The sequence below is a fragment of the Panthera tigris genome, chromosome B1 (genome assembly GCF_018350195.1).
Source record: "Panthera tigris isolate Pti1 chromosome B1, P.tigris_Pti1_mat1.1, whole genome shotgun sequence".
Taxonomy (NCBI): Eukaryota; Metazoa; Chordata; class Mammalia; order Carnivora; family Felidae; genus Panthera; species Panthera tigris.
In genome coordinates this window covers 203,289,437-203,309,922 of record NC_056663.1, presented here as the reverse complement: position 1 = coordinate 203,309,922, position 20,486 = coordinate 203,289,437, and the positions used below count along the sequence as shown (strand labels likewise).

General features: G+C 60.8%; 1 protein-coding gene across 6 annotated transcripts in view; it reads right to left on the bottom strand.

Moving 5' to 3' along the window:
* LOC102960084 (stem-loop binding protein) overlaps positions 1–20,486 on the bottom strand; it is a 74,095-nt gene that overhangs the window by 31,514 nt on the left and 22,095 nt on the right. For 2 of the 6 annotated variants that reach the window (XM_042985158.1, XM_042985159.1), the window contains one exon: positions 268–581. The exons of the other annotated variants lie outside the window; for them this stretch is intronic. In XM_042985158.1, coding sequence (XP_042841092.1) covers positions 294–581 — 288 coding nt within the window. In that variant the 3' untranslated portion in view covers positions 268–293. Of the gene's footprint in view, positions 1–267; positions 582–20,486 lie in introns of those variants that run through there. 6 annotated transcript variants of the gene reach the window in all.

Sequence of the window (20,486 nt, the reverse complement as noted above, 5' to 3'; positions counted from 1 at the left end):
CTGTCAGCTCAGAGCCCGACGTGGGGCTCGAACTCACAAACCGTGAGACCACGCCCTGAGCCAATCAGGAGGTGGACACTTAACCGACTGAGGCACCCAGCGTCCCCAGAGTCCCTCCTTGAAAGCAGCCCTTTTAAGGAAATTACGTGGCTCTATAAGACAGTCGGCCTCCCTCTTCCGGTTGTTCTAATAGTAAGCCACTGAGAAACGACTGATCCAAACCTTTAAAGATACAACTGGCCACACATCCTGGTCACAAAACATGGATTCATGAAGTAATTTCTTTATTCAAATCAAGGGGGACTTGATTTCACGCCTCTCTGCAAGCCACGTGGCCCACCTCGAGGCCACGGCTGGTCTCTGCAGGCCGGCGGGACAGGGCCACAGACGGGGCGGCGGCCCCTCGCCTCCGCTGCCGTGCTGGCTCCCGCCCCTGCCTTGGTCCACGCGTGGACGGCGCTGGCCCCACAGCACACACGAAAGCTAGCAGGAGCGTCCCCGGGGCAGTGACGAGACGGGGGCAGGAGAGCCGCTGTGGAGAGGTCCTCCGTCGCCGGGGCACGAGCCCATCTACACGCCATCTGTGAAAGAGACGTGGTGGCCGCCACACAAAAGAGCACGAGCAGAGCAGTGAATCTACACTCGGCATCAGCCACGTGGCCCGAGAAGGGGCGTCACCACCACCTCTCCCGGAGGCGGGCCTTGGCATGTGGCTGAAGACGGCAGAGAGGAAACCAGGGTCTGAGGCCAACTCGGACCTGGCCCGGGGCCACACTGACATGTGCGACCCTTATCACTGGACAGGCCTGCTTCTGGACCATCACTCGGTTTCCTATCACCTGCATCTAAGCAGACGAACATAAAATATTTTTTCAAGGGGCGCCTGGGTGGCTCAGTCGGTTAAGTGTCTGGCTTCGGCTCAGGTCGTGATCTCACGGTTCGTGAGTTCGAGCCCCGCGTCGGGCTCTGTGCTGCAGCTGCTTCGGATTCTGTGTCTCCCTCTCTCTCTGCCCCTCCTCCACTCACACTCTGTCTCTCTCTTTCTCTCTCCGTCTCTCTCTCAAAAATAAACATTAAAAAATAAATAAGTAAATAAATAAACAAACATTAATTTTTTTTTCCAAACCCAAAGGTCAAGACTCGGAGCTGTAAGTCAGATTTTGAGTTATAAGTCCTTCAACTAGTGTGCCATCTGTGGGGATGCACCCACAGACAGGCCCCGACTTCCTGCCCGGCAAGAGCACCACCCCCCCCACATCATGTCTCCACCACCCCAAGCCGAGGTCACCAGCTACAGCTGAGCTGGTGAGACTCTGCAGGGAAAACAGAAACGCCCCTGTGAGCCATCCCAAATTCCTTCAGCGAGGATCCAGGGCCTGGCCCACGCCCGGTGCACCGGCTGAGGCAACAGGCCATAATCCGAACCACAGCACACAGATCTGCGCTCCTGCAAAGCACGGCCCCAGCTACGTGTGCGAAGCTCACGGCGTCTGTGCTGGACCAAAGCAGGCCCTGTCCACGGGGTCCCAGCCCTCCCAGAAGGCCGGAGCTGAGCAGGAGCCCCGGGGCGGGGCGGGGGTCTGGAACCCAGCACTCACGCGCACTTGGCCGTGGGGCCAATGTGACGAACTCCAGTGCCTCCCTCAGACGGCAAAGGGAGAAGGCCGGCCTAGCCGAGGCCACCGAGGCCTGTGGGGTTCATGATGTCCCCGCCACAGGTCGGGGCAGAGATGGTCGGAGGTGAGGGTGTGCGTGTGCACAGGCCGGCACACGCGTGTGCAGGAGTGTGTCTGTGTGTGTTGGGTGAGGGAGCTGTAATAAGGAGGCCTCACTGGAGACACAATTGGATCCCTAGACCCCCCCCACCCCCCACGTCTGGGCCAGCGCCTCTCCCAGCCTTGCACAAGAGTGGGACACTGAGCCCGGGGGCCCTGCCTGTGCTCGCAGCCTGGCCAGGAGGGGGCTGGACGCGTTCCCTGTGGAGCCCGACCCCAAAGGAAACCCGGAGAGATGCAGACACGGGGCTCCAGGCAGGCGGGAAACCCAGCTCACCCCCCAAAAGCTCAGGCCAAAGGGCCGCAAGACAGAGCCTCTGGTGGGAAACCAGGAGACGTGCAAATGTCCCAGCAAATGTCCCAGGTGCCCAGGCGCACGTGAACACGGAGACAGGCCGGCGGTCCGGAGGGAAGGCAGTGCAGGAGGAAGAATCACCCCCAGACCCAAGGCTCCGCCCCCAAAATAAGACAGAAGGTAAACAGAGAAACAGGAAATGTGAGGGTCAGCAGGGTCCCAATCTCAGAGTGGGGGACACCGGGGACGCCAGGGACCTCTGCGCCACCAATCAGCCCCGGATAATCCAGGAAGCCCCCCACACAGCCCCGGCAGAGCCCGGAGCCCCGGCACCGGTCTGTCACCCAGAAACCCCAGAGAGGAAGCAGGGGGCCCAGCGCTCGGCCCTGAAGGCATCCAGAGTCTGAAAGAAGCTGTTCCCACGGATTCAGCGCCACGGAGACAAGACAGAAGACCCTTTCGGATTCACAAGGTCCCGAACCACACCCTCCTGGCAGCCCCTCTCAAGAAGCAGCTCCATTGAACAGACACGGTGGGACCCTGGAGGGACGCTGGCAGCCAGACCTCGCCAGAGGTCGGACCACGGGGCGCCTCCCACCCCCCGCATCCCACCGTTCACAGAGCACCTGCTGGGCTGCTGGGGGAGGGGCGGGGGGGGGCAGCCTGTGGGGATGCCCTTGTCACCACTCAAATATCCATGCTGACCCCACAGGAGAAGGCCATGGTGGGCCTGATGGGTGGGCTCCCACAACCTTCCCCTACCTCACGCCCGGGGCTGCCACACTCCTGGTGCCTCAGCCACCCGGGCCCTACAGGTCCCACCCCGAGCCTCACCTGGTGCCCACACCTGACCCCTGACCCTGGTGCCCACTTCTGACCCCTGACCCCAGTGCCCACACCTGACCTCTCACTCTGGCATCCACACCTGACCCCAGTGGCCACACCTAACCCCTGACCAATGCCCACACCTGACCTCTGACCCCAATGCCCACACCTGACCTCTGACCCTGGTGCCCACACCTGACCCCAGCACCCACAACTGACCCCTGACCCCAGGGCCCACACCTGACCCCGGCACTGACTCTCTCAGAAATGGGGAGCAGAGTGTGACCCCCGAGGCTTAGCGGCCCCCCGGCTATCGCCACACGGCACTGCCACCACCTCTGCCCGCGGCTTCCACGTGCATCACCTTCCACCTACAGGTAAGTAACAAAACAGGAGAACGACCGAGTTGCGAAATGTTAACGCAGAGTCGACGAGACGAACCTCCTATAAAACAGTCGGTCCGACTTCGGGGAAGGCGACAGCAGAAACGATAAAAGAGCGGGTACCAGCCGCTCCGTCCGTGACCCTGACGCGTGTGGACGAGAACAGGCCCGACAAGACGGAAGGTCAGCCCGGGAGGCCCGCGGCAGTGGAGGGCTCCCTGGCGAGGCGCGGCCCCCTCACCCCGAACACCGGCGGGCGACGGGGGAGCGCCCCCCACCGCCATCACCCTCCGCCTCCGACGGGACGCCAGGGGCTGGGCCCGCAGCTGAGTCCGGCAGGGAGTCTACACGGATCCCGCGGCAGGGAGCCACGCGACGCGGACTGTCATCACACCGCAGGCGGCTGAAGATCTTCTCTCGGCCACAAAAGCTTCCGAAAGCCGTGAAAACACGGTTCACAAAAACCGGTACCTGTTGCCAGACTCCGCCAGCACCGTGGCTAACTTGCTCACTTCCAGTAACGACATCTTAATTTCAACTTTGAAACACAGGTTTGCCAATGAAAATAGAAAATCCTACACGTTTCCCGTGCAAGCAATCGCTCACCAAGAGTGAGGACTCGGGAGCAGCAGTGCCTCCACGTGGACCAGGGCCAGCTGTCGCGCTCTCTGCAGACGCGGGCGCCGTTCTGACACCCGCTGCGCTTAGTGCAGATGCCGGAGGCTGAGGGCTCCGCCTCACGAGACCCCCCTCCTCAGATGCCTCCTGCGCCTCCTACCGACCAGCTGCGAACCGGGGTTCCCGTTACCCCCTCCCCGGGCCCCGTGGTCGGCCAGCGTGGCTCGCGGGACTCGGAAAAGCACCTCGCTTCAGGCACAGGGGCTGGCGGAAGCCCGGGGCGGGCCGGGCGGAGCTCTAGGACCGGGGCGCGGGCCACGGCGACGCACCGACCAAGGGAAGCGTTTCGGAGAGATACACAGGCTTCCCGCGTCCCGGGCTTCGTTCCTCGGCGACGCCGTGCCGCGCCTGGCCCGACCCTGCAGCCCGCCCTCTGCGTGTAGCTGGGCCGGCCCACCCGACCGCTGAGCCCCATTCCGCCCTGTCCTGCCCGCCGGCCCCCTGTACAGATGGGTTGCCACGGCTGTCCCACCCCCAGGAGGGCAGGGGACGCGAGAACCACAGGGACACGTGGGACCAGGATCCCGACACGCACACCTGCCTGCGCAGCAGGTGTGTGTACAGGTGTGTGCTCAGGCGCGCGCACGCACGCACGCACACGCACAAGGGGCTGAGGGCGACTCACACCTGCCAGGCCCGGCAGGTGGCGTGGCCACAGGTGCTAGTGCTGGGGACGCAGCCACCTCAACCCAGCGAAGCCCAAAGCGCCCTCCCGGGCTGCCCACCTCCTGCCGAGGGGCAGAGATCACCACGCCAGAGGAAACCAGCGTCACAGCACAGCCTGCGGCTGGCTGCCAGATCGCACGGCAGAACCTCCCCGAGCCACCAGCTTTCGCCGCGGGGGCGCCCCAGGCCACAGAACTGCCCCGAGCGGTCGGATCTCACCCCAAGCTGCGGGCGGTGCCAGTGGGGCGAGCACACCGCACTGGAGACGAGCCTCACCCCTCTCACTGCAGAAAGTCCAGCGAGTGCCCTCCTGTCACCTGCCCCTCGCCCGGATGAGCCCGGCCACCGGCCCGGCTGCGGGGTGGACGAGGGGGTGCTGCGGGTCAAGAGCAGGGACGTGCCCGCTTCTGCCGGGTGCCGTGACAGGGTCGGAGCGCAGGGCCCTACGGGTCGCCAAGGGGGGGCCGAGGTGCCCTCACTGCCAGCCACGAAGCCGCCGCCGGGGGAAAATAGCTGGGGCACCGTGGGCGAGGTAGGGCGGCCCCGGGGAGGGCATGGCCTGGCATTGTGGCGCTCCCCGGACAGGCTGGCACCGGGCTTTCCCGCGGCAGGCGCTCCCACCACCGTGGCGTCACCTCTTGGACCCCAGAGCCCAGACGCTGGAGCCGCAGGGCACCACGGTGCACGGCGGGCGCGTCTGCTCGTCCGGCCCCAACAGGAGCGGCGGTGTCGCCTGGCAGCGGTGCCGAGAATGGCCCTGCGCCGTCCTGGGACCTAAGGCGCCGACTGCACCCAGGCCTCCGTCAGGGCCACGTGTGCCCACGGCCGCCTGACTTCCAGCAGCCCGTCCTCCACTCAAGACCTCCACAGAAGCCACAGAGACAGGGGAGCAGGACACAAGGCAGGTTCTCTGCCCTGCCGAGGCCCCTGACCACTGAGGGGGGACGGGACGCGGCCTGACACAAAGCCTCACGCCTTGCGGGGATGTGGCGGCACCCTGGTCAGCACCGGCCGCGCCCGCGCTCCCCGCTCAGGTCGGCCGCGGAGCCCATGGGCCACGTCTTCCGGGAAGACGTGGACAGCGCCACACGCACGGGCCCACGGCCAGTTTCCCGGAGGGCGCTGGGCCTGGGAGGTGCCGGTGCCAGCGAGGCGGGCTGGCCCCACCCTCTGGCTCGGGGCCACCAAGCTCCGTGTCCTGGCTGCGATCCGCCCCGTGGAGTGTGAGGGGCCCCCTGGCGAGCCTCTACTGCTCTGCCTCCGCCGACTCTCCCAGCCCACCCCCAGGGGTGCCGCGCCCGCAACCTGGGGGCTGCACACGGGCCACCGCCATCTGGCTGGGCCCCCGGGCAAGCCCCCGGTGCTGTGGGGACACAGAACCATCTTGCGGGGGTCCAGGAGCGGCGCCGCTCGATTTTTTCTGACTTTCTGCTTTGGTTGCCTTTCAACCTGCACCAGCACGTAACCTCGATTACGCCCAGCTTCCTAAGGGGTCATGTCCTGTGACTTCCAAACAGAGATACAATCAGAAGGAAATCTCCGGTTGCTTCCCACAAGGGACAAAGTTACCTCGTGACTCAGAAAGAAGACACTCGTCAGCAGTCCGGCTGGGCAGAGACAGACGGCCGCCCCGGGGCCTCGGCCCCCCAGCAGGGCTGCGTGAAGCTGGTGGGACCTGGCCCAGGCGAGCGGACCAGGTGACCGGAGTTCTCCAAGCCTGAGACACGGTCAGACCCACGATGAGGAAGCAGCCCCGAAACGACCAGGAAACTCCGTCAACACACAAGCCACTCACACCATCAGGGATCCGTACTTGTCTCTCAGCAGCTGCAAATCCTCCCCACAGACCGGCAGCACCCCCACAGTCCCCCCAGGGGCCCCCATGGTCACCCCCGGTCTACCCATAGCCCCCACCATCCCCCGCAGTCCCCCCACGGCTCTCGCACAGTCCCCCCACGGTCCCCCCACAGCCCGACAGTCCTCCCGTGTTCTCCCGACAGTCCCCTCACGGCTCACACCACCCCCCCCCGTAGTCCCCCCACGGCCCCCACCATCCCCCACAGTACCCCCACGGAACTGCAGCCCCCACCACTGCCCCTCATGGCACCCCACAGACCCACAGCCCCCCCACGGCACTCCCACGGACCTTCGGGCCCCCCACAGTCCCCCACGGTGTCCCCACAGTGCTCCCCAGGGACTTGGGCAGGCCAGCTCCTCCGCGTAAGCCTTGGCCTCCCCACCTGGGGCTGAAGTGAGAGTGGGAAACCTGCTGACCGATGGTGGACAAAGGACAGCCATTTCCAGAAAGGCCACCAGGCCCACCACACGTCCACACAGAAAGAAAAAGGAAACCCTCAGGGCGCCCGGGTGGCTCAGTCAGTTAAACGTCCAACTTCCGCTCAGGTCATGATCTCGCGGTTTGTGATTTCGAGCCCCGCGTCGGGCTCTGTGCTGACAGCTCGGGGCCTGGAGCTTGTTTCGGATTCTGTGTCTCCCTCTCTCTCTGCCCCTCCCCCACTTGTGCTCTGTCTCTCTCACAAATAAATAGACATTAAAAAAAATTAAAAGAAAAAGAAATCAAACCATCAGGAGGGGATGTCATGGTCATAACGCGTGATGCAGTCACGGTCCGCGGGAAAAGCCAGGGACAGCGCAGCTCAGGATGGCGACCTGGCCTTGCGGACACGTGTGCTGCCCTCGGGAAAGGCACGAGACAAACAATGACCGCTGGAGGCAGGTGTGGAGAAGGAAGCAAGCAGCAGGGCAGCCAGTTTCGGGGGCTCAGAGAGGCTCAGACAAGGAAGCCGAGACCGACGCTGATGGGGAGGTGCCAGGAAGAGGGAGGCAAAGCCCAGACTCGGCTCGGGGCCCACACAACGGGTGCCGGTGAGAGAACCAGACGGCTCACGGACAGACAGGGGTGAAGCGCGCGGGCATGGGGCTCCAGCCCGAGAGCTACGAGGACCGACGCAGGACGCGTGTCTGGGCTCCTGGGCACTTCTGGAAGCACACCTGAGCTCGGACACCCGCTGTGGCTCCGCGTGCTGGGAGCCGTCCTTTGGGACCCCACGTCCTCCCTTAACTGTCTCACCCCTGCAGCCACACAGCACCCGCCTTAGAGGCGCTGGTCCTTCTGTGCAAGCAGACCACTGATTGGGGTCCCCCACCGCGCCCACTGCACCCCACCTCCGGGGGCCGGGCTGTCCCTTCCCGGCACTTGGTGCCCCCCAACCAGCCCAAAAGGAAGCAAGCCGGAGCCCCAAGCCCCAGAAACCCCCTCCGTGGCTGGAGGACAGAGGCCACGATCCTCAGGCTGGCCCGCGGCGCGTCATCTACACACCTGGCTCCTCCCTCCCGTCGCTGCACGCGAGGTGCTGTGGGACGCGCCCTCTCCGCGGACTCGGCCCGGGTGCAGACGCCAGCCCCCCGCGTGCACTGGGACTCCTTAGCTGGCTTCTGTGGCCCTCTCATTCTCTGGGAAGCTACCTCCGAAAAGGGCACCCGAGCGGGCTCTATTTCTGTTTGTCCGTTTCAGTTGATTAACAGAGTCAGAGGCAGCACTTGCAAAGGTACACGAGTGCCCTGGGGACGTCGTATCGGAGGGCCACGGAGGAGGCGGCTCAGCACAGCGGAGAGCTTCGATGTCGCGGCGCGGAGGCCACAAGCGTGGGGGTCGAGGCGTGGGCAGGACCACGCTCCCTGCGAAGACGCTGGGAGGCCGTGACCCCGGCCCTCCGGGGGGTTTCTGGCGGCTCCAGGGCCAGTGGGGGCAGGACCCTGTGTCTGTGGCCACACCCCTTCCTCTAAGGCCCCGCCCCATCCAGTACCGGCTCCTCCTTCTCATCCCACGTTTGGTGCGGCGCCCCGTTTCCCAGCAAGGTCGCACTCTGAGACACTGGAGTGAGGGCGTCAACATCTGGACCCTTAGGTGACACAGTTCAGCTGCTAATAAGCCACGGATGTTTTACCATGGCAACGCGCGGTCTAAACACCAATCCCGCCGTTTCTTTCACCCACGGAGGGTCCGCGCCACCAGCTCCGCTCCGTGGCCGCGTTCACCCCTCAGCGCCACACTTACTTCTGTCGACATCTAATAACCCGTGTACGATGGTACCCTGCACGTTCCAGAACATTCTCCAGACGGTGAGGAAGAAGAGGGTGCAGATCTTGGCAACACGTCCCTATACCAGGTCCCACACGTCCGAACCGCCACAAATGGCTACATGACCCCTTGACTAGGCCGTCACTCCCAGCTCAGTTCCCCAAAGTTAATAACCCCGCTTTTCTCACACACAGTCTTTGCCCAGTGCAAACCCCTGCCCAAACCCCCCCCAGAGAACGATGAAACTCGACCAACACGCTTCGTTTGGTCAGAGGCCTGGGGCCACCCTTCAGCCCTTCTGGACCTCCAGCCCCGCTCAGGTGTGGGTGGCAGCTTCCTGAGCAGGGCACCTGGGCGCAGGGGACGCCCACACCCCGTCCCTCAGCAGCTACTGCTGCACCGGCTCAGCTCCCCCATCCTCTCTGCTTGTTCTGGTCTCTGAGATCAGGGTGGAGGCTTGCTCCGTGCCTGTCACCTTGGCTCTCCACTCACGCGGAGAGGGAGAGGGGACTGCCTCCCCGCAGAGGGCTTCCCACGGCCGCAGTCCCCTCCAGGTGGCCCCCCGCAGCGGGAGCCTGGCGGACGGACCAACCCCCTCTCTGCCTCCTGAGTCCCAGGCAGAGGCCTAGCTGGCACCCCACCTGGACCCCCTCACTGGCTGCAAGTCAGACACCTGAGCTCAAGTCCGGGCTCTGGACGGCCCACCCCAGCTCCTCCAGGATGGTTTCCAAAGCACAAAATCAGAGAACAGCTGAAGTACCTGCCTAGCCTGTTGTGCCCGGAGCCTGCCCCAGAGTTCACGGTCAGCAACCATCCCCAGTAACGAAAGGCTAGGGCCGGGCCCATTCTACAGCCCCAAATCACCAGGTGCCCAGGGTGGGTTTTCACAGAAAAAGACAACAGTCAAGCCCACCGATACTGTTCGGCGGCATGCATTCCTAAAGGAGCACCCTGCAGACTCATGAGCTCACCGCTCACGCAGCAGATCCAGGCCCAGGTCTCGAGTTTTCTCTCAGAGAGCACGCGAGCAACCTCGCGGTCTGGCGGGAAGGCAGCCGTGTGTGGTCTGAGCCCATGCAGCCGCAGAGCCTTCCGCCCGGCTCCCACATGAGGCAGTTCACCTTGAACATGGCCCCTTGAACATGGACAGAGGTGAGGCGACTTCCAAGGCCAAAGTGGGAAAGGCGCTACGACCGCCAGGCTCTCTTACAGGACGCGCCCCAAAGCCACCACTCTGGGGAGATAGAGGGCCCGGGGCCGCCGCTGCTCCCAGCGCGGGTCCCCAGGTACCCACGGGAGCGGGGACGCCCTCAAGGGATGCTCCAGCCCCAGCCCCCCCGCCGACCAACCCGAGCAGAGGCTGCCAGACAAGTTGCCTGGGAATTCTGAGCCCCTGACAGCATGAGCAATAATGAACGATTACTGTTGTTTGAAGCCACCAACTCTGGAGGCTTTGGTAACGCTGCGAAAATAAGTAAAGCGGTGACACTTAACAAAGCGAATGGAGCCAAAGTTTGGAGCCAGACCTAAGCCTCACTCCTGCGTCACACGGATGCTGGGCAGGAAGGGGAGAGGAGTGTGCTCACACTCACGCTGCGGGGGGATAAGCCATGCAGGCGGTTACTGCGGACCGCGAAATCACAGCTGTCGCCATCGGTGGAGCAGAGGGGCACGGCTCCGTCCCAGGGGCTGAGCGCCTTCCTGAACGGACACATCTGGATGTCATATCAGCGGCTCCTAGAAAAGCCTCGGCTAAAGCTCTGTGTTGGTGCCACAAAGCTGGTGGTGTTGATAAACTGTGCAAGACCATTGAAATCTTTTTGTAAAGACTTCAAAGCAAAGAGAGATAAAAGTCATCCGACCTAATGAAGCGACATCTTGCTAACATTAACACCCACAAGAGGGTCTGGACAGCCGAAGGCATAACTTAAAGGTGCACGAAAACGTCTTTGAAGTGATACCTTTGCAAATCAACAAAGGAAAGAAAACTCACATCTTAAAATAGATTACCGTTGTCCCCTGTCTACCAATAGGTGGGAACTGTCCCACGTTGAAGAAGAAAAGCCACAGCAAGTAACTGCATTCTGAGAGCTAGGCCATAAGGAGGGCTCCAGTTGGCTGGAAGAAAGACCATGTTCAGACTCGCTGGGATCTCCTAAGCAGGTGACTCCACCTCTCGGGGTCTACTTTTCTGTGCTGAAAACAGTAAAGAATCACCCGCTTGATGAGGCCACAAGGAATTAAATGACATAACACATGTGAAAATGCCCAGGTCCCTGGGACACACTTAAATATGGCCACTTAAAACAAATGCTCAAAAGACTGTGAAACTCAACTTTCCTTCGGGAAATATCACTTCAGAAAAAGCCAAAAGGGTGTATGTAAAATTTTCAATTGGCTGTTTTTTAAAAAAGTTGTTTTCGGGGCACCTGTGTGGCTCAATCAATTAAGTGTCCGTCTCTTGATCTCAACTCAGGTCTTGATCTCAGGGTCATGAGTTCAAGCCCTGCATTGGGCTCTGCCCTGGGCATGAAGCCTACTTAAAAAAAAAAAAAAAAAAAAAAAAAAAAAAGTTGTTTTAGAATGTTTGCAAGGCACCTGTGAAAACTATCTCTAAGTGTTCTCCTGGTCCCTTTATCTACCAGTAAAAGGATGACAATCTCCTTGTGTAACTAAGAAAGGTCCCAATAGATCCACTTAAAAAAATATATGACAGTAACTTTGGTGTTTTCTCCATTACATGTTTCCAGTAACAGTGAGAACTGTTCTCTTTTCCATGGTGCCCAAATCCAACGCAAGCCAAGAAAATATAATGATCCATCCAAAGGGCAGAATCGTTTTGACGGCTCCCATTCCCACCACACGCTGCCCCCCTAGCAGTAGGACCCTCAAAGTGCCATCCCAGGGCACAACAGAGGGACAGAACTTCCGAACCAAGTTCTAAGCTCATGGGCAGCGAGGAAAGCCAGGGGAATCATTCAAGCCACGGGAGGGCGCCACAACTGACCCCACCACTGCTCACAGCACAAAGGGGACTTAGGAGGTGGACGATGGCACCAGACCTGGGAAATAATATGAAGACTGGAAGTAGGAGAATTGTCTGAAAGAATCACTGTCTAGAATTCCTGCACAAACTGCCCCGATTTTCTTTCAAGCCACTGTTTCTAAACAATTTCTACTTTTATTTCTCTTTCAGGGCAATTTCACTTCCCTTCCTGGACCTGCTTTGATCAGGGACACACTCAAGAGGGCGTGAGGTGACAGCGGACTGTCTGAAGAAGCAGAATGTATGAGCTCAGATCCCTTAACGTGGTGGAATGAACCCAAACTAACCCATCTTCAAAAGCTCTTGGTGCTCAGAGACCTCTCTAAACGTAAGGGAGGGGTCGAGTTTGAGTTTCAGAAAGAAAATCCAGAAGTATGTAACGTGGGGGCGGCTTTGGGACCAAGCAGAGGCACCCCATGATAAAATGCAAAAGCTCCCGAAGCCCCGCTGGAGACGTGATCGGGCGGACACAGGTAGGGCCCGGCAGGACAGTGACCCGCCCAGGCGCCTTGCTCTCACCGCGCAGCCTCCGGACTCACGCCTGGCCGGTCTACGCAGGGCAGGCGGCTTTGGAATCCGCTCGGGTGGCCGTCCAGGCCCCCGGGGTCCCCTCCCTTCACGGGTTGGCACGTCCACCTTCCTGCTCCCTCTCGCTACAAGACGACCAGCCCCGGAGCGCAGGACCCTCCGGAGCCGCGCGTGTCCGGTCCGCGAGAGGCAGCGCGGCCGCTGACAGCCGGAGGGCGGGGTGGGGGAGGGGCGCGGGGGACCCGGGTTGGCCTGAGGGCCCGTGCGCGAGGCAGGAGACCCCACGCCGCCGGGTCGCGAGTCCCGGAGGCCCCGCGCTCTCGCAGACCGCCCGCCTCGCTCTCCGAGTCCAGCCGCGAAAGCGCTCGACGCTGACGCGGATCTGAGAAAGCACGGGGCCGCGCCGGCCGGGATCTGCGCGCTGACAGCGGCGGGGACCGCGGGGCGCAAGTTCACGCGCGGGCGCGCACACGCGGGCGGGCGGGCGCGCACACCCGGTAGGAGCCTCGCCCGCCGCGCTCCTCCCGCAGGGAACCCAGCGCCTCAGCCCCGACGGAACACCCGCGCGACCGGCGCCCCGCCCCTCCTGCCCAGCTCATTGGCCGCCGCTGCCGCTGCCTCCGCCGCGCGCCCGGGGGGCGGGGCCTGCACGCAATGTCAGGGCGGACCTGCGCGGAGGGCGGGAGCGGCCTCTCGGAGCCCCGCCCTCAGCTCCGCCCGCCGCCGGCGAGGACACCACCCTGGCCCCGCCCTCAGATCGGAGCCCCGCCCACCGCGCGCTCGCCAGCCTGCGCTGGAGGTGAGGTCGCCGGACGCGGCCGCGAAGCCTGGCGGCGGTGGCGACCTGCGGCGGAGGAGGGGGCGCTCGATCAGGGCCAGCGGGAAGGGTCTGACCCCGCCGTCAATCTGGCCATTTAGGGTCCCCACTCCCGGACCGTACGCCGCCGAGGCCGCAGCCTGAGTACCCATCCCTGCCCTGCCTGCGACCCGCGGTGTGACCTTGGGCAAGGCGCTGGCCCTCTCGGGTCTCGTCCGGATTTGCCCCGTGTGAGCGGCAGAGAGAAGCGGGGCTCCCGCCAGCCTGAGCACAATGGCCCGCTGTGTCTGGACCCCTGGGGGTCTCTAGGGTGTGAGGCTGGGCGGCCAGCAAACGCCTACCCTCCCAGAAGGGGTCCCTGCCTGGTCGGAGGCGGCCCCTGACTGCCCCAGGCCCCCATAGCAGGCGCTGTATCAAGCTTCAGGGGCGGCCAGGAGCTCCTGCCCTTCTGCATAGGCAATGCCTCTGTGGGTTTCATTCAAAGGGCACAGGCGGGAGGACACTCCTCAGCCGGGAGGAGTCACTAGGTCTGGGAGAGGCCTTTGGGACCAAGTGGTCCAGAGCTTAACCTGGGGCTGGTGAGGAGGAGAGGACAGGAAGCTGCCTGCCTGCCACTGGTGTGCTCACCCCGGCCTGGGGGCAGGGGCGGAATTGAGGAGGGGGCTCCACTGGCCGGGCCCTGTGCAGGCCCTGAGGCCAGACAGATGTAGGAGGCCCCTGGTAGAAGGCATCAACAGGGCAGAAGAGGGAGCAGCATTTAGGAAGTCCCCAAAGGAGGTGGAAGCGTGAACCTCCCAGCAGCGTGGGATTGGGCAAGGGGAGGTGCGGGTTCTGGGCCTGGCGAGGCAGGTTCTGGGCCTGGCGAGGCAGGGCCTGGCCTGTACAGGCTCTGGGGCCAAGCCGGCTGCTGCCAGGCTGGGAAAGATGCAGCCTGTGGCCGTCTGGAAGAGCAAGAGTGCCCGTGTGGCTGGTGCAGGGGCAGCACCGGCGACACCTGAGGGCCATGGGGGTAGGTGCTGGCACGCAGGTGCCCAGGCCATCTCCACTGGCAGGCCTGCAAAGCCACAGGTCTTCACTGCTGTCCTTCTCGGCCCTCCGAGACTCAGTCAGCACCAGCCAGGGCAGCCAAGGGCCAGTGGCTGAGTGACCCAGGCCAGAGCAGGGCTCAGATACCTGAGGGCACCTGTGCCGGGAGAAGTCTTAGCTCACCCTGACCCCTGACGACCACCTCGAGTCACCGAGGGCACCTTTGTGCTTATTGAAAAGGCTGCCCCTCTCAGCCCTTATTTGGATAAATCCTAAAGGCTTCCAGTGGAACAAGACAGTCTGTGCCACATTAATGTCTCTCACCGGCTTGGTGATCTCACGTAAAACTCCTGCAGCCAGGGACAAAGTTGTGGGGACGGAGTGGCAGCCTGGAGGTCACCACTGGGTCTTGGTGCCCATGTGTGGGAGTCCAACGCGATGGGATGCATGTTCCCATGGGCCGTGGGTTTTGTGTCATGGCAGTGCCACCTGTCAGGCTCCCACTAGGCATTAGCCACGGGACGGTATTAGATCGTCCCCGTGTTACAGATGAGTAGGCTGAGCTGGGAGCAAAGGGAAGTCCCAAGAAAACTGAAACTTTAGGTCAAAGAAAAAATTGTGTGCATTGTTGGTAGGAATGCAAGCTGGTGCAGCCCCTCTGGAAAACCGTATGGAGGGTCCTCAAAAAACTAAAAATAGAACTACCCGACGACCCAGCAATTGCACTACTAGGCATTTATCCAAGGGATACAGGTGTGCCGTTTTGAAGGGACACATGCACCCCCACGTTTATAGCAGCACTATCGACAATAGCCAAAGTATGGAAAGAGCCCAACTGTCCATCGATGGATGAATGGATAAAGAAAATGTGGTGTATATATATACAACGGAGTATTACTCGGTGATCAAAAAGAATGAAATCTTGCCATTTGCAACTACGTGGATGGAACTGGAGGGTATTATGCTAGTGAAATTAGTCAGAGAAAGACAAAAATCATATGACTTCACTCATGAGGACTTTAAGAGACAAAACAGATGAACATAAGGGAAGGGAAACAAAACTAATAAAAAACAGGGAGGGGGACAAAACAGAAGAGACTCCTAAAAATGGAGAACAAACTGAGGGTTACTGGAGGGGTTGTGGGAGGGGGGATGGGCTAAATGGGGAAGGGGCACTAAGGAATCTACTCCTGAAATCATTGTTGCACTATATGCTAATTTGGGTGTAAATTTAAAAAAATAAAAAATAAATTGTGATATATAGTATTAATCTACTTGTCTTTAGACCAACGCCGCCATAAAATGTGATATTTGTTTTGTTTTGCTTTATGGAGGAAGGGCCTTCGAATAATGTGGCCCTGCTGGGGTGAAGCCAGAGGAGGGGCTCCCCTCCCTTCACCCCCATGGGGCTGGGCCTTGGGGCCTGGCTTCCCCAAGATAGGGGGAGGGCTGCAGGCTTCTTGTGACACACGTGCCATGCTCTGTGCCACAGCATCACCCAGGGGAGACACAACAGCGTGTAGAGTTCTGCAGACTGGACGGAATCTGGACCGCAGGCTAGGCCAGGGCGCTCCAGGTTTGGTGGGCGGAGTTAGCCTGCTGGCCCTGCTGCCTGCCTCCTGTCCCACCGGGGAGTTGTCACTGATGGAAACTCCGAGGGGAGGCAGCCAGCCTCAGCCACATTTAAAGTGACTTTTTAGGCCGTCGACTTTCTCCGAGAAGATAAATGTCCTCGCAGGTTGACACGGTTTCGTAATTCTCTCCATGCTTAAGGGGATGGCCTCTCACTTGACCTTTGACACAGGAATTAAAAGCCCCATTTGAAGAGGAAGCCAGGACCCTGCAGGCCAGGGTCCGAGAGGAGCCAAGTGGGGCCGAGCCCCCGTTTTCAGCTGAGCCCCCGCACCCCGCTGCCGCTGCAGCCGCCGCCAGGACGGCTCCCACAATCCCCCTCCCGTGCCCCCTCTGCGCAGCCCTCAGCCTTCCTGGCATTCAGCTGCCAGCTCGCCCACCACTCAGCAGCCCTCACTGGGAGACCCCACAGACAGGCCACTGAGGCCTCGCTAGGCGAGGAGATGTCCCAGCCTGCCGACGGCTCTCGCCGGGCTCCACCGCACGCTCAGACTGCCAAGGCCACGACTCACCCGGAAGCAGGAGTCGGGTCACTTTCCTCTGTGCAGCCTACTTCTAACAGACAAGTCTGTGAGGGACTCAGCGGGAGGTGCAGACGGGGATGTGAGGCCCAGTAGCCTTTCAAGTGACTTGCCCCCTCTTCTCCCAGGGTGAAGACGCACAGTATTTTCAGGCATTCATTCCACGTACTGTCCACAGATGTTCACAAAAGAGGTCCTGCCGTCCAATAAGTGCGGGGAACACTTGGCAACTCCACTTTATACCGACTTCCTTATTACAGGACTTATCAGAGCCTTCAATGTGCTAATGTCACCGGGCAGCTCTAAGGAGATGTGGAACACAGCTTTGCCAGAGTCCTTTGAACTTGTGATGCCAGAGCGCCTGTCAGACCAGACTTTGAGGGAAGCTTGTTAGAAATGCCACAGCGGGGCGACTGGGTGGCTCAGTCGGTTAAGCGGCCAACTTCGGTTCAGGTCATGATCTCGCGGTCCGCGAGTTCGAGCCCCGCGTCGGGCTCTGAGCTGATAGCTCAGAGCCTGGAGCCTGCTTCCGATTCTGTGTCTCCCTCTCTCTCTACCCCTCCCGTTCATGCTCTGTCTCTCTCTGTCTCAAAAAAAATAAATAAACGTTAAAAAAAAATTAAAAAAAAAAAAAAAAAAAAGAAATGCCACAGGGGACCTAAACGGTTTTCTGACCAGAGGGCAGAAACAGAACTCCTCATTTGAGCCAGAAGCAAAGCTCCAGAAGGGAGAGGCTTACCCGGGGAATGCCCTGGCCTACCCACCAGGTGCTCATGGGAGCAGCCTACCATGCTGATGCAAGCTGGTGGCCCGTCAAGTGTCCTTGCGTCCAGTCTTTCCCCTCAGGCTCACGTCAATCCTGGGCATGCCCTCTTCCCATTTTACAGATGAGAAAACTGAGGCTCACGGAGAGGTTGCAACGTGTGTGCCCGAGACAGGCCCGGAAACCAGCCACTCAGAGCCTGGGTCTGGGTCCCCCTCAGGCCCTGCAGCAGCCTCGACGGACACCAGGGTGGCCAGGGAAGCGGGCCGTCGTCCGGACCGCGAGGGGGCTCAGGTGGGGCCGGGGCACCATGCCTGCACCTGCGCCGTGTGAGACGCTGGGGCCTCCCCTCCCGGCCCGCTGCCCGTAGAGCTTTGGGCTCTGGGCCTTTTGTGCGTCGTTGGTTTGCAGAACGCGTCCTGTGCTCTGGCAGAGAGTGTGGGAAGGCCCTCCTCCGGGGAAGTGCGCACGGGCTGGGTGACAGGAGGACCTTCGTGGGGACAGGGACACCCAGGAGCAGCAAGGGTCCCCATCTGGGAGCCCGCAGGGCAGGAGCTCCACCAAGGCCCTCAGGCAGGTGAAGCTTGGGGCCCAGGGCTCAAGGGGAAGCTTTCCGTGACAGTTTTCACCTCTTGCAGTAAGAGACGGCTGGACAGACAACCGTCCAGACACCTGCACCCCACGCGGGCTGCTGGCGAGCGAATGGGGGGGCTTTGCCCCAGCCGGGCCTAGAAAGGGGGAGGTCCTCCACGTCGTACCCGCCACCGCAGGGTCCCCGGCAAGTGCCAGCCGGTGACCCCCGCCTCACACAGCGCCACGGGACGCACCCTCAGCCGGCCCGCTTGCAGGAGCTGTGCGGGAACACGCACAAACCGCGTGCACCAAGGAGATACACCTTGTCAACACTAGCGCTCCTGCAGAGACACACGTGGAGAAGCCCGGGTGAGTGGGGAGGGAGCCGGGCGCAGGTATGGAGGTGAGGGGAGCCGAGGCACCTGGGGCAGCGCCAGCGAGACGACTCCCAAGTGACCTGCACACACCGTCACACCCGGTGGACCCAGGTGGTGGAAGGCACGGGGCGGGGGGAGGGGGGGTGAGCAGATTCATCTGTTTGAACGTCAGTGTCCTTCAGACCCAATCTGTGTGGTTTTGCTCATCTCATTAAAGATGCTCGCTATAATTAGTTTCCTTTGATTTTCCCACAGGCTTGTTCAGGAATGCTATTTAAAAAAAAAAAAAAAAAATCTAGGGGAGCCTGGGTGGCTCGGTTAAGTGTCCGACGTTAGCTCGGGTCGCGATCTCGCGGTGCGTGTGTCCGAGCCCCGTGCCTGCGGAGCCTGCCTGGAATTCTGTCTCCCTGTCTCTCTGCCCCTCCAGTGCTCGCTTGCACTGTCTCTCTCTCTCTCTCAAAATAAATAAACTTAAAAGAAATTAGAGGGGCACCTGAGTGGCCCAGTTGGTTAAGCGTCCGACATCAGCTCAGGTCATGATCTCAGCATCCGTGAGTCTGAATCCCACGTCGGGCTCTGTGCTGACAGCTCGGAGCCTGGAGCCCGCTTCGGATTCCGTGTCTCCCTCTCTCTCTGTCCCTCCCCCGCTCACACTCTGTTTCTGTCTCTTAAAAAATGAGCAAGCATTAAAATAAGTAAGTAAAATTGCCTAGTATTAAAAAATAAAAGAAGAAAAGGCAGCTGCAAGGAGCAGCAGGGTGGGTCTTCCAAACCCAAAAAACAGAATTAGCACACGACCCAGCAAGCCCACCTCTGGGTGCAGAAACACAGAACTTAAAATTGGGTCTCGAAGAGAAATTTGTACCCTATTCTTGGCCTTATTCACAACAGCCGAAAGGTGGAAAGAACCCAAATGCCCACTGATGGGTTGATGGATGGATGGATGGATGGACAAAATGTGGCCCATCCATACATACATCAGAATATTAGCCTGAAAAAGGAAGGACGTTCTGAGACCTGTCACGACACGGATAAACCTGGGGACACTGTGCTCAGTGAAATAAGCCAGTCACAGAAGGGCAGATTCTGTCTGACATAAACACATATATATCTTCTCGTATGAAAAAGGGGCAAATATTGGAATATATGTACGTGTCTCCCCATGTCCTATCGGTCCTCTTTCTCTTGAGAACCCTAACATAGACGCTAAAAACAATGGATGGGCAGGATATTTACGATTTCAAAGTACCGCCCCAAAGACCCCTGCCCCTGTCGGGAGGAAGAGAGCAAGTTTGGAGCGGGCGCCCCGGCTGACTGCTGGGCGGCCGGCTTGGCCAAGGCAAGCGCCCCGAGCCCCGCGGCAACGCCCAGAGGGCCCGGTTCAGGTGTAGATGGTGGCCACCTGGATGGGTGAGAGGACCTTGCGGGTGTGCCACGTGGGCCTCGCGTGCCCCTGGGGTCCCCTCCTCCGGGCGCCTCACTGGCCGGGTTTCTCTCACACGGCTTTTTAGAAAGCAGCCTGGAGATGCTCTTGGCGGATGAGGACGACGGGAAAAAACAGCTTATATGCTGTGGGTGCCCCTGACCTATCGACTCCGGCTTTTCTCTTGTGTCTAACATTCATTCATCTTTTTTCTCAAGAGTATTCTGAGAGCAGATCTAGGCTCACAGCCAACGTGAGGGAGGCACGGGGATGTCCCACGCCCCCGGCCCCCCCCCAGCCTCCCCCGCGATCCACATCCCCACCGGGCAGTGCGCCTGCTGGAGCCGAGGCGTCGCCATCACCCCGAGTCCACAGCAGGGTCACCCTCGGTGGTGCACGTCCCGTGGGTCTGGACGAGCGCGTGATGGCAGGCGCCCACCACCCTGGCGCCACACGGAGCTGCTTCGCTGCCCTAAAGCTGCCCCGGGCTCCGGCTGTTCACCCTCCTCCCCCCTCCCCTCCCCCCGTAGCCCCCGTGGTTCCGCCTTCTCCAGAAGGTCCCACAGCTGGACGCCACTCATTTTTGATACTTACGTAGTAAAGAAATGATGTGGCTTCTTCTTCTTTTTCCTTGGCTTCCGTTTCTCTTGCTTTACGATTACCGAATCATAAATAGGAGGTGCGGGGGTATCACCCTCAGAGACAGATGTGCATTGGAGCCCTGGGAAGAAGGGCTGGGTCTTGGACCCGAGCTGTGCAGCTTCCGTTGGGCTCCAGTTCCCACAGCTTGGTCCCTGCCCGTTCCTGTCGCCCCGCCTTGGGGCTCAGGGTTCACCCCACTCCCTCCGCCCAGGGTGGTGGCCCCTCCTGCCCAAGCCACCCCCCACCCCCCTTGCCCGGCCCAAGGCCGTCCTCAGAAACTCCTTTTACGTTCACTCCTGCCCGGCGCGTCTCCCTTCCCCATCCCAGAGGTCATGAGAACTTTCCCCGAAACCACCTCCTAGCACCTGTTCTACACTGAAATCCGTAGACATCTGAGGTCTCCTTGGGCTGCTC